Source organism: Equus asinus, chromosome 3, assembly GCF_041296235.1.
Source record: "Equus asinus isolate D_3611 breed Donkey chromosome 3, EquAss-T2T_v2, whole genome shotgun sequence".
NCBI lineage: Eukaryota > Metazoa > Chordata > Mammalia > Perissodactyla > Equidae > Equus > Equus asinus.
In genome coordinates, this window is record NC_091792.1 from 159,647,819 (window position 1) to 159,661,631 (window position 13,813).

The following is a 13,813-nucleotide window of genomic DNA, read 5'->3' on the forward strand; positions in this document are numbered from 1 at the left end:
CTTGTGGGCTGTGGCAGGGAGGAGCTCAGCATGCAGCGAGGGAGCACTGGATAGGAAGGCAGCTAAGAACCAGCATCCAGGAGAGGCTGTTCAGGGAAGCACAGCATGAGCCATCATCTATAGGACAAGGGGAAACTACTCAGGCAGAGGAAAGAGCCTGGGGAAAGCCCCAAACTGAAAGGGAATAGGCCTTGTGCAAGGGGACCTGGAAAGAACCGCCAAGGTTGCAACATAATTGAGCAACTACTGCAGGACTAAGTACAAAACATTATTTCTTGTGCTGAAAGAATTTAAAATTAACTGGGAAGACAGGACATTTACATGTAAAAGGGTAAGAAATATACAGGTATTTTAAAAACAGTTCAATAGATAACTCAACAACAAAAAAACCCAAACAACGCGATTAAAAAGTGGGCAGAAGACTTGAATAGACATTTCTCCAAAGATACAGGACTAGCCAATAACCCACATGAAAAGATACTGGACATCACTAATCATTAGGGAAATGCAAGTTAAAACCACAATGATACACCACCTCATACCCAGATGGCTACTATCAAACAAACAGAAAATAAGTGTTGGCGAGGATGTGGAGAATACGGAACCCTTGTACCCTGCTGGTGGGAATGTAAAATAGGGCAGCTGCTGTGGAGAACAGTATGGCTATTCCTCAAAAAATTAAAAATAGAACTACCACATGATCCTGCAATTCCACATCTAGGCCTATACCCACAAGAATTGAAATCAGGGTCTTGAAGAGATATTGTCCACCCACGTTCACAGCAGTATTATTCATAATTGCCAAAAGGTAGAAGTAACCCAAGTGTCTGTCAACGGATGAACAGAAAAACAAAAGGTGGTATACAGATATCATAGAATATTATTTAGCCTTAAAAAGGAAGGAAATTCTGACACATGCTATACTATGCATGAACCTTAAGGACATTCTGCTGAGTAAAATAAGCCAGTCGCAAAAGGACAAATACTGTACAATTCCACTTACAGGAGGCCCCTAGAGTAGTCAAATCCACAGAGACAGAAAGTAGAACGGTGGGTGCCAGGGGCTGGCGGAGGGGAATGAGGAGTTAGTGTTTAATGGGGACGGAGTTTCAGTTTGGGACGATGAAAAAGTTCTGGCGATGGATGATGGTGATGTTGCACAACACTGTGAATATACTTAATGCCACTGAACTGTACACTTAAAAATGGTTAGGATGGTAAATTTTATGTTATGTGTATTTTACCACAAAAACAAATAAACAAACAAATTAATTAATTCAATGGAACAAAAACAAGAAATGTTGCAAGGCCATGCACAACCATCAAACAAATGGTCCAAGAAATCAGGTGAGGTAGCAATCAGTTAAGACAGATTTGTCTGGGAAGGACTCTCAAGGGAGGCAGAACTTTAGGCAATTCTTAAGGGATTGGGTGGTACCTGGAGAGGCAGAGAAGAGCAGACCTGGGAACAGATCAATATTTAAAGGGAAAGAGCTGAGGAAAAGCTTAGAGATGGGAAAGCTAGAAGCATGGCAGACAGACAGTAGCCGAAGTGATTTTAAACACTCATACAAGCTCAGAATGCTGAGCAGTCTCATGCCTAAACGTCTCACCTTGTTTTCTTGATCTCCTGGTTCAGTAGCTTCATCTCTTGAGACAAATTTATCTATACTGCTGTCAGAGGGCTGCCTGCTGTGGCCCAGCCTTTCCAACAAATGTGCTTGTTGAAGGGCTTCAAAAACAGAGAAATCGAGATTAAGTGACAAGTTTCCAATTAAAACACAAAAACGCATATTTACACAAAGTCAACATGAAAGTACAGGATTTAGATCAAGAAAAAAGATGATCATTCCTCAATTAATCTCATTTGCTATTTACAACTCAGAGAACAAAGATATCAAAAGATTTCTTCTTGGAAGTTAAGATAAAACTAAGATGCCAGGGTTGAAAACAAGACCATTCCATAGTATGTGGCCTGAAGTCAACATACCAACTGCGGAGTCTGTGAAAGCATCCACGTCTTCATCGGGAAGAAGACCTGCGGCCTCCTCACCCTCGTCCCGCGGCTGTCCGATCTGCATCCCCGAATACTGGCCATCAGGACCATCTAACACCTAAAAGATTCGAGAGAGGCTGTGAGAATTCTGAGTGTGACTGCCCAGGGACAAGCCCCTCAACACAGAAAGGCAAAGGCCACAAATAACAGGAACTACATCTCACATCCTAACACAAAGGTCCACAAAGGTCATTTCCTCACATGCACAGAAAGGCATGCGTATAAATAACCAAGAGTTTTTGATCACACATTACTACTACATTATAAAAAGCTTTTATAACTTTAAAAATTCCAAAGAAATTCCAATCTGGAAATTTCTCTTTTTGATTAAAAAAAATCCAAACAAAAACCTCTGTCTTCACAAGGAAATTTTACAGTAAGTCAAAAATGAGGAAAATCTTTTAGACAAAAATCTAACAACATAACAGGTTATCTCCTAAACTGCTAGGACTGAACCAACTCAGTTGTCTTTTTTGAGGAAGATTAGCCCTGAGCTAACATCCACCGCCAATCGTCCTCTTTAGGTGCTGAGGAAGACTGGCCCTGAGCTAACATCTGTGCCCATCTTCCTCCATTTTTCATGTGGATGCCTGCCACAGCCTGGCCTGATAAATGGTGCACAGGTCCACACCCAGGATCAGAACCATTGAAGCCTAGGCCACCAAAGTGGAACGTGAGAACTTAACCACTGAAACACCAGGCCAGCCCCTCCAACTCAGTTTTGAACACAGTATTTCATATATTTAGCCATAAACTTGTGTTTGATTCTATATTGCAAAATTTTTCACAACCACTTCAAATCCCATGTAATTTACCCTAAACACCTGAGTGATGAACCCTCAGTATGCTAGTAAATTAGTTGAAATATCATTTTTAAAAATCTTTCCAAATCCTTACAATTAAAAAATTAAGTTACATGACCAAAACAATCAAGAAAGAAATGATTTCGTCCATTCTCCACCCTCCAGATTAGTTTGCCAAAAAACTTGCTGTAGTTACAAAAAAAAAAAAAGGTTAAAATGAAAAGTTGCACCATATTAGGAATACCTTACTATACACTAGGCAGGATCAAAAGCACTTTACGTGTATTATCACCCTTAATCTTCATAAGTCTTACAATGTAAGTACTGTTATCACCCTCATTTTACAGAAAAGAAGACTGAGGCAAGAAGGGACATAACTACTCCAGGCTACACAGCTAGTAAACAGCAGAGCCAGAATTCTCATCCTGGTGGGCTACCCCTGAGCCAAGCCACATAACTACCACACTGAGCTGTCTCATGAGACAATTCCCTATCCCCTTCACTCTGCTTATTCTTCTCTATGGCATTTATCACCATCTGCCCATGTATTTCTTTACTTGTTGATTGATCATTAGCTTATCATCTGCCCCCCACACACGCACACACTCTAGAACAGGGGTAGGTAAACTACAACCTGTGGGCCAAAAACTGGCCACCACCTGTTTTTGTAAATAACATTTTACTGGAACACAGTCATGCTCATTCATTAACATATTGTCTATGGCTGCTTTCACACTACAACAGCAGAGATAAGTGTGCAACACAGGCTGTATGGCTCACAAAACCAAAGATATTTACTATCTGGCCCTATATGGAAAGAGTTCGATGATACCTACTCTAGAATATTAGCTTCATGAGAGTAGTTTTGTTTGTTGTGCCCTCTACTTTATCTCCAGCTTGTAGAACAATCCCCAGAATATAATAGGTGCTCAATACATTTGTTCAGCAAAAAATTAAAGACTATAGCACATGGAAGCACCTTATAAACTAGAAAGAACTAGACCAGTGTGAGAAATAGCAAGGGAAGACATTTAGTTAAGCCCCAGAGAAGTCTACATAGGCCCCACTCCCAGCACTATCACACAGTAAACACCTGCTGAAACACTCCCAAAGAAGGAAATTTTCATAATTCCTATGGTCATTCATTCCTATTTCTAACAAGTCTGTCCAGAACTCATCTACTACGAAGAGGCCAGATGTCCCATGGAAGTTGGTGCAATAAAGAACGCAGACATTCCCTCCGCACACTTGACACACTACTGAGCCCAGAGCTTCCCCACCTTCTCTTCTCCCTGCACACTGGTCCCTTTCCTTACTTGAAATCACTTCCCACTGTTTCAGTCATTTGTCCTATCCTCCTCCAGGTCTTCCAGTTAAAACCCTAACCGTGAGCTCAGTTCTCCAACAGAGTAAGTGTAAATCCACACGCCATTAGAAACCACATCCATGTGACAATTTGACAACTGCCAAAGGGGACATGCAAGTGCTTTACCTTGGGATTGGTAACTCAATGTTTCTGTATTTGTTCAAGTAAAAAAAACAAAACCATGTTCTTAATAAAATACATTCAATAGTAGCAAAACACTTAATGCACAAACTATTCAAATGAAATTGGGATGTGAAACTCAGTATACACTTGTACCAAACTTTTTGATTAGACTATCCTTGAGGTGTTTCTTGTCCACTAATTCAGAGATCAGAGGTACTTAAGTCCATGCTCTGTAAGATGGGATACGCTGTAAAAGTTTTTTAAAAGGCAAAAAGTGTTAATGCACAGTATTAATGTTATTAATCACATTGTTAATGTCAGGCTCCTCATGGACTTTTTAAAATAATGATTTAATCTGTGCCCAACAAGGTTTTAAAGAATTTAAAATGCACTCTATTTTAGCAGAGTTCATATCATCAACTAATTTTTGACCTCCGTGTTCAACACAAATGACACTCTGCCACTTCCTTCATGAAGTGAAGGTGTCAGATGGGGTCGAGCTCTCCATTCACGATCTGAGCTGGTGACCTCTGCACTGCTATGAGTGGATCAGACAGGAGGAGAGGAATAAGTAGGAGGGTCCAGGTATGGGCCTACAGGGAAGAGCTCGGACATACGACAGGTCTCTCTTCAGAAACCAGGGACCCCCTCTGCCCACTTACAATTTCAGAACTGTCCGAAGGGGTCACGGCCGAATCCGGCCCTTCAGTGGTGGTTTGTGAGCTGTCACTGATGGGCGAGGATGCCTGCGTCCCATCATTCAAGTCCATGGCAGGATCAGACGGGACAGCGCTGATCTGGCTGGAGCTGTGGCTCAAGATGTCCTCCTCAACCCCATCGGTGGCAGCGCTCGTCAAGTCACAGCCAGTCAGATCCACTGAGTCTGGCTGCAGTGTATGCTGTGACCGGGGCTGCTCGGTGATAATGTCGTGACCCGCAGAGTCAGCGGCTGAGCTAGCAGAGCCAGGAGTGGAGACCCCTGAAGAGGCAGCCAGCTCACCACCAATCTCACCCTTGACTGAGGCTGGAGACAAAGAAACACTCATTCCTCAATGGGCAGGAAAAACATTCAATAGAGAATAACATATTTGCAAAATACCCTCAAACGCACTGTCTCCAAATGTTTTAACTGCAAAAAATCCTGAAACACAGTGAAAATATGAACTAGTAAATTTCAAAAGACAACACTGCATCCTCCAAATGTTACTAAAACTGCCTTTTCCTGTATTATCTACTTACCTTTTACTATATTCCTACATATTAATAAAATAAAGATCAGCAGCAGGTATTTTTTAAATACTAGGAATATTCTCAAAAGGTATTTCACTGCAAAAAACTGAAATATGGCCAGCCACATTACTGGTTCTTAAGCTACTTCAAGTTCTTAAGTAACTGCTCTAGCCTTAGCTTGGAGCCACAGAGAGAGACTGCCTGGCAACCACAAGCAGCCTGGTCAGGTGCAGCAGGCTGGGCGCACACAAATGCCTGGGTGCTTGAGGCAAGCAGTGCTCAGACAAGATAGTAAATTCACCGTCTCTTTGATGTAGGCTTTCTTCTTCCAAGATCCTATTCAAGACCTCTAATCCAGTTGTATTCTCCTGCAATATAAATCTGCACCACATTTTCCTAGTTTTTCGTTTTTTGGTGAGGAATATTCACCTTGAGGTAACATTGGTTTCCAATCTTCCTCTTTTTTTTTTGCTTGAGGAAGACTGGCCCTGAGCTAACATCTGTGCCAGTCTTCCTCCATTTTGTATGTGGGACGCCTTCACAGCACGGCTGAGGAATGGAGTAGGTGTACACCTGGGATTTGAACCTACAAAGCCAGGCCTCCAAAGTGGAACGCACAGAACTTTAACCACTCGGCCACGGCGCCGGCCCCCCTAGTTTAGTTTTTAAATTCCCATTTAAAAAAACAAGAGGGGCTGGCCCCGTGGCCGAGTGGTTAAGTTCACAAGATCTGCTTTGGTAGCCCAGGGTTTCACCAGTTCAGATCCTGGGCGCAGACATGGCATCGCTCATCAGGCCATGGTGATGTGGCGTCCCACATAGCAGAACCAGAAGGACCTACATCTAGAATATACAACTATGTACTGAGGGGCTTTGGGGAGAAGAAGAAGAGAAAAAAGGAAGAAGATTGGCAGCAGATGTTAGCTCAGGTGCCAATTTTTTAAATAAGTAAATAAATAAACACTACACACAAACCAATTAACAAAAAGATCAACATCAAGCTGTTAGCAATGTCACTCCTGGAGGCCACTGGGTCAGTGAGCACTTAAGCTGCACAATGTTCTGGATAAATGTAATTTTTTTGTTGTTTTAACTTTTTTTAATCAGGAAAAAAGTGATTTCTATTTTGTAAAATAAACAAATAATTGCCACTAGAATTATTCAGAATTTCCTTCCCAAATATTTGAGCCTTATTTTCAGTTATCTAAAAATATTCTTTTGGATAGGATTATACAACCCAAACCAGTCTCCTTTAATCCATTTATTAGCGTCTTAGTCAACACTCATCTTTTATAAGGCGAACTGAGAATCTAATTAGGTAACAAACAAATGTAAACAAACAAATTCTTTCAAGTTAAATTATCCATGACAATTTTTTTTTTTGAGGAAGATTAGCCCTGAGCTAACATCCACTGCCAATCCTCCTTTTTTTTGATGAGGAAGATTGGCCCTGAGCTAACATCCATGCCCATCTTCCTCTACTTTATATGTGGGACACCTGCCACAGCATAGCTTGATAAGCAGAATGTAGGTCCACACTCGGGATCCGAACCAGCGAACCCCGGGCCACCAAAGTAGAGTATGCGAACTTAACCGCTGCACCACCAGGCTTGGCTCCTATCCATGACAATTTTCAATCCCATTCTCCCCATCACGAGCCATCCAACTCACTTCATGAGACACTTTACCCACCATCCCTTACTCAAAAAGACTTATGTGCAGGGACTAAATCTAATTTTAAAACAGCCCAAACCAAAGAAAACAGCAAATATTTGATGCAAGAAAACACACACCTGTTTCAAAGTAAACATTATAAAAGAAGCCTGGATTAGCCACCATTTGAGCAAGTTGGCTTCACCGCTACCCACCAGGAGGTACATCCACTGAGGTGCAGGGGAGGGGCAGCGGTGGGGGCCAGTAGAGAGGAGGAAGGTGGACACCACTGCCACTCATGAGAGCTACCTGCAAAGGCTGGGCTGCTGCTGTCAGACCTTGACTCAGAGTCCTCCTCCAAGGCTGCTGCTTCTCCCAAGAGCACTTTCCCTAGAAAATGATGGCAGGAGAGTCCCTTAAGCTTGCTAAAAGGAAGGACTTTGAAAATCAAATAAATGCACATTCTAAGCAGACATTCATAAGCAGATTTAATTCACCCCCCATACAGTTTATCACTATATGTAAGTATTTTTAAACCTCTAGGGTGCTAAACACAAAGAATGTAGCAATATTATACTTAGAGCATTACTAAAATCAATAAACCTATATGGAAAAAAGGTTAAAAGCAATGATTCTCAAACTGTACCAAAAAGTATTTTAATAATTAATAAATATTTATTGATTTATACTACTGGTAATATTAAATAATTCATATTACTTAATCTTAATTATTAATTAATTATTTAATCTTAAAAATGGCAAGTTATGGCTGGAGCCAATTCTGTTAGTCCTTGGGATACTCATTTCACATCTCCAATGGCACCTCAGAATTTATACATAAAACTGTTTTTGCTTTTTTTTTTTTTAGGAAGATTAGCCCTGAGCTAACATCTGCTGCCAATCCTCCTCTTTTTGCTGAGGAAGACTGGCCTTGAGCTAACATTCACGCCCATCGTCCTCTACATGTGGGACGCCTACCACAGCACAGCTTTGCCAAGTGGTGCCATGTCCACACCCGGGATCCAAACCAGCGAACACCGGGCCCCTGAACTGGAACATGCGCACTTAATCGCTGAGCCACTGGGCCAGCCCTAAAATGTTTATATCTAAAAGTCACTATTATTGTATTATCTTTTAATTTGCTAGATTCTAGGGTTGACAATCAAAACTCAAGCACTGTATGATCTGGGAGGATGGAACATTTCATCTTCTGCAAAATTCTAAAAATGCATTTTACAGGGGCCAGCCTGGTGGTGTAGTGGTTAAGTTCGTGCGCTCCGCTTTGGTGGCCCGGGGTTCACCTGTTCGGCTCCCAGGCATGGACCTATGCACCACTTATCAAGCCATGCTGTGGCAGGCATCCCACATATAAAGTAGAGGAAGACGAGAATGGATGTTAGCTCAGGGCTAATCTTTCTCAAAAAAAACCACATTTTACAGTTCCTGTTCCCAAACTTTATTTTAAGAAAAAAAGAAAACAAAAGTCTTAACTTGATTTAACTGGACTCATTAAATCGTTACGGTAACATTAGATACAAATGTCATTAAATGACACTAGCAAAATTCTTATTGGCAATTTCTAATTTCACTGCTTTTCAAAGAATAGGTCACAGCTGTGATAACTTCCATAAATCTACACTGATGTGACAGTAAAGGCAAAAAAGAAAAAGAAAAGGAAACCCCAAATCTAGATGAAATCAACACACCATTTGGCTTATCTACTAAATAATAGGGTCCTTTATTACAGAAAAAGTGATTTACCTTGAGAAAGCAAATAAAATTCCAACCTGTGAATTCATGTGTTAATGAAAGCAGTCTCCTCCTTGCAACTCGTAGTTTGCAAATCTCTTCCATGGAGCCCTCCCCAAGGAGGGGGAAGGGCCAGCTGCTGCCAGAGAAGGAACCCCAGGCCACCACTCCCCTCACCCTGACCCTGATCCTACATCCAACCACTCTGCTTTTATCTTTCTTATATACTGGCAGATTCCACTTGAAAAAAGGAATTTTGCGAGTACAACAAAAAAGTTTGAAAACCGTAGCTTTAAACGAGAGAGAAAAAAAAAAAACATTGGAAAAATAAAAAAGAGATTGAGGGGCCAGCCCCGTGGCTGAGTGGTTAAGTTCATTCACTCTGCTTCGGCGGCCCGGGGTTTTGCTGGTTCAGATCCTGGGCGCAGACGTGGCACCGCTCATCAAGCCATGCTGAGGCGGCGTCCCACATAGCACAACCAGAGGCACTCACAACTGGAATATACAGCTATGTACCAGGGGGCTTTGGGGAGAAGAAGAACAACAAAAAAGAGATTGAGGACATCTCCCGTGTCCTAGCTAGAAGATGATAAAACAACTCATCTTAATCACATGAATTAGTCACCTTTTTCATCATCACTGGGCAGAGCAACTAAGAAACAAAGGAGGCAAGTACCAGACTAACTTAGCCACAGGCTTGAAATCTTTCCTAATTCAAGAAGAGAGACACTAGCTTTCCCTAGAATCCTTTTGGCTTTCAAACAATCTGAGTGTTTCACCAAAATCTCAAACTTGGTTAAGTATCCCACACTAGGATGGCCCAAAAATTACTGATTACAAGTTCTTCTAGGAAACATTTATTAATTCAGTCAAGGCTAGAATATTATTCCTGTTAAGATCCCATTCAACTGCAAATAATATTACGCATCAGGCTCTAAAACACTCAAATCATGACACACAAAAAAGATTAGTCTCAAGATTCCAAATAGAAAATGATATCAACTCTTTCCTATGGAAATCTAGACTGGAAAAGAAAATGGGTGGTGTTGCAAAGTGATAATGTATAACAAAATTATCATATTATATCAGAAACACTTCAATTTAATTAAAATAAATTAAGCGCATCAGAACATTTTAGCATATACAAAGCTAAATATGGCTGAAAAATGATAACCAGGCCAAATGCAACAAAATACTTAAATAAACATTATTCCTAATACTAAACAAAACTGACTGGGAAGATGTTACCTTTATAAAATATAACAAATTCCCTAAAGCAGGAGTAGGCAAACTACTGTAAATAGTTCTGTAAATAGTTTCACTGTAACTTGGCCACATCGTTAGCCTAGTATTGTCTATGGCTGCCTTCCTGCCACAGGACAGAGCTGAAGAGTTCCAAGAGACAGTAAGGCCCACAAGGCTAATATATGTACCATCTGGCCCTTTACAGGAAAGTTTGTTGACCCCTGGTCTAAAGCATTAGAAATTTATGACAAAGCAATTCTGATACACAATCAATTTTTAAAATCCACCCCACAGAACTATTCAGGCCTAGTTATCAGATTCCAGCAACATTTATACTACATACAATCACTGTGCTGAGAAGAGGCACAGACACAGTCGACAGTGTTCCAGAAATACAGAGAAAGCAGTAAGATTAACATAAGACTTCGACTTCTGAAATAATCACCTTTTTGTTTTCTTGAAAGGACAGGGCTGCATGAAGAACCCCCTCCGGCTGTAAATCACAGAAAATGACAGATGAAAGTAAGGCAATTAGCTGCTAAAATTTAGAAGGAATTCGAAAATCTTCAAAAAGTTTGATTTAACTTTAAAACTAGAGAATATGTGAACATATTTCCACAGGTGGTGCTAAAACACCATACTGTAACACTTCAATTTCAAAAACGTGAAAATTACATTAACACTGAAATACAGATTTCTAAAGATAAGAACTAAAATGTCAAAAGAGATAAAATAAAGCGCATTTAAGAAGCCAAATTAAAAACGTTAGAAATCTCAGATTATTGGTCAACTGATAATCAAGTATAAATTTTCATTAGAAGCAATCATTAGAAATGAGTATTTGCAGTAATTATTTGTAAGGCATGCATCCCACAGAGAAAAGGATTATCAGCAGAGAGGACAGTAAACAGGCATATTAACGTTTTCTGCTAACAGTTCAGGCAAACATTTACGTTCAAACCAGGCAGCAATCAGCCCTCCAGGCATACTCTCCAGTCTGCTGCACTGTGAGCAGAGGCCATGCCCCACCCATGCTGTACTCAATCGACCACAGACTGCAGGGCCTAGATAGAAGAGGCCTCCTCTGGGCAGGCCCCAGTTCTAGAGGATGCACTTCAGGGATCCCCCCCTATTCCAGCTCCCGAGGGGCAACTCCACATCAGACAGGGCCCACTGAGGATGGAGGAAAACCAGTGGTCACTCTGTAGGGAAGCATCCCCTTGTGCGACAAGGGCCCAATCCTCGAGAGCACAAAGAGCAGATGGAACAGAGAAGGTGCCGAGACAGGAGAAAGGAAAGGGGTTTTCTAAAGTCAGCGAGGACAGCAAAAAAGGACCCAGAGGACAGAAAGGAACTCTAAAATCCCTACAAAGACTTGAAGATCCCGTCACTGGCAAAGAGGTCCTCCTAGAAATACTTTCCCTAAGGTTTGCATTTCATGATGTCATGTGGAAGCAGCCAAGTCAGAGAGAGTCAGGAGGCCGAGCATTAAGTGTTGGCCTCATTTTGCCACCTAAGCTTTCTACACTTAGTTATTCTGTTTGTAGAATAAGGGCGGCTTCTGCACTGTAAGATTTTGTAAGGAACTGAGATCTAAGTTGCTTAGCACAGCGCTGAGCCCATAATTCAACAGAACGTAACTAGTATTTTAGTGCGGGGTTAATTGTAAGAATCAGCCTTCCTAATAACTTACCTATAAGTTCCACAATACTCCCGCTACGACTTCGGCAACTGGGCTCATCTTTAGCCGCAGCGAGCCGCCCAAGGCCACCTGCCGTGGTCAGAGCTTGCAGGAGCTCCGGAGGAGGGGTTCTGAAGAGCTGCTGCAGGAGTTCTAATGCTCCAGTCACCACATTGTGGTCTTGGTGCTGAGTATAATGCAAGGTCAATTCGTAAACCTTGAAAGAGATAAACCAGTGTTATTGCCACAGTTTTTACGTGTCCCAGGTTTTACTTTTTTTGTTTCTGATAGTCTTATGTTGGCAAAATTTGTGCCATAATTTCTTCCCCCTAAAAATGTCTCTATAATTTCTCCCAGAGGGATCATTAGCTTCCATCTTGTTTTCTAAATTCCCATGATTTCTTTCACTGTTAAATTAACTCCTTAAAAATAAATAGGGGGGGCCGGCCCAGTGGCACAGCAGTTAAGTTCACACGTTCTGCTTCGGGGGCCTGAGGTTCGCCAGTTCGGATCCCGGGTGTGGACCAGCACACTGCTTGGCAAGCCATACTGTGGCAGGCATCCCACATGGGAGGTGGAGAAAGATGGGCCCAGATGTTAGCTCAGGGCCAGTCTTCCTCAGCAAAAAGAGGAGGATTGGCAGCAGATGTTAGCTCAGGTCTAATCTTCCTCAAAAAATAAATAAATAGGGTACTTCCACAAAAGTAGAAGCATGCTAATTAAGATCTCCATCTCCCTAACCAGGTGACCAGTTAAGCTCAATATACACTGAGAGTGTAGTTAGTTTGACACATAGTAATAAGCAAGAAACACTGGTATGAGGGCCACTGACAGAGTTGTCAAAAATTTTAAAGGCATTATGTCAAAAATTTATTAGTGCTCTTAATACAATATCATACCATAGGCACATAACGAATTTATTCTTTTTCCCTTAATTAGAGTTGCCAGATAAAATACCAGAAGAGCACCAAGTTAAATGTGAATTTCAGATAAACAACAAATAATTTTGTAGTATAACTACATCCCATGCAATTTGGGGCATACTTACACCACAACCTTACTCATAATTCATCTGAAATTCAAACTTAATTGGCACTTTGTCTTTTACACAGTAAGTCGGGTAGCCCTTCAATATCATAAAAGTAACAAACATGTGTAAAAACCAGACAGTATACAAGAATATAAAGAAGAACAGTAAAAGTCTCAGAGGTAGCTACTTTTAATCATTTGTTTCAGTTCTTCTGACGGTAACCTCCGTAACTCTAGGTCACAGGTCTGCAGACTGCAGTCCACAGGCCAGCTCTGGGCACCACCTGTTTCTGTACACCAAGTTTTCCCGGGACGTAACCACGCCTGTGTAGCATCTGTGGCTGCTTTCCTGCTCCAGCGGAGGAGCTGAGTAGTCGGCCCCTTAGAGAAAAGCCTGCTGCCCTGCTCTAGATCATCAGCTGACACCTTGATTTCTGAAGCCACCTATGTTGACCAAAGGATCTCTTGACTCCTTACTGTGTAAAATGAGGAAATCAACACCCCACACTCCCTTCTCTTCATCTGCCCCTTCCCAAATTCTGTTAGCAACACCATTACTTTCATATTATTAAGATTTATACTGTTCATATACTACTAAGTAACTATTTAAATCTTATGTACTTTGCCTAGAAGTTGAGCCTAAAAACTGAATTAAAAAAAAGTATCTTATCATGTGTACATAAACATTATTCACTGCAAAGCCTATTAATGTGACTAGACCCAAAAAGAAAGAAATATTTCATTATTAACAGACCTGTGTCACTTCAAAGATATCCCAGAGATAATAATTAAATGGATTCTCTGTTACCATGATCTATTACTTGCTTAAAATTATTCTACATTTTAATTTGCTTCATGATTGGATCATAAGTGGCTGT

The 13,813-nt window shown here is 41.2% G+C and overlaps 1 protein-coding gene across 5 annotated transcripts in view; it reads right to left on the reverse strand.

The window, feature by feature from the left end:
• The window catches only part of HTT (huntingtin), a 170,462-nt gene that overhangs the window by 111,042 nt on the left and 45,607 nt on the right, over positions 1-13,813 (reverse strand). For 4 of the 5 annotated variants that reach the window (XM_070506341.1, XM_070506342.1, XM_044767916.2 and 1 more), the window contains exons 9-14: positions 11,919-12,123; positions 10,671-10,718; positions 7,541-7,621; positions 5,011-5,372; positions 1,991-2,114; positions 1,614-1,732 (exon numbers count right to left, since the gene is read on the reverse strand). In XM_070506341.1, coding sequence (XP_070362442.1) covers positions 1,614-1,732; positions 1,991-2,114; positions 5,011-5,372; positions 7,541-7,621; positions 10,671-10,718; positions 11,919-12,123 — 939 coding nt within the window. The remainder of the gene's footprint in view (positions 1-1,613; positions 1,733-1,990; positions 2,115-5,010; positions 5,373-7,540; positions 7,622-10,670; positions 10,719-11,918; positions 12,124-13,813) is intronic. The other variant, XM_044767917.2, reaches the window with a different exon arrangement.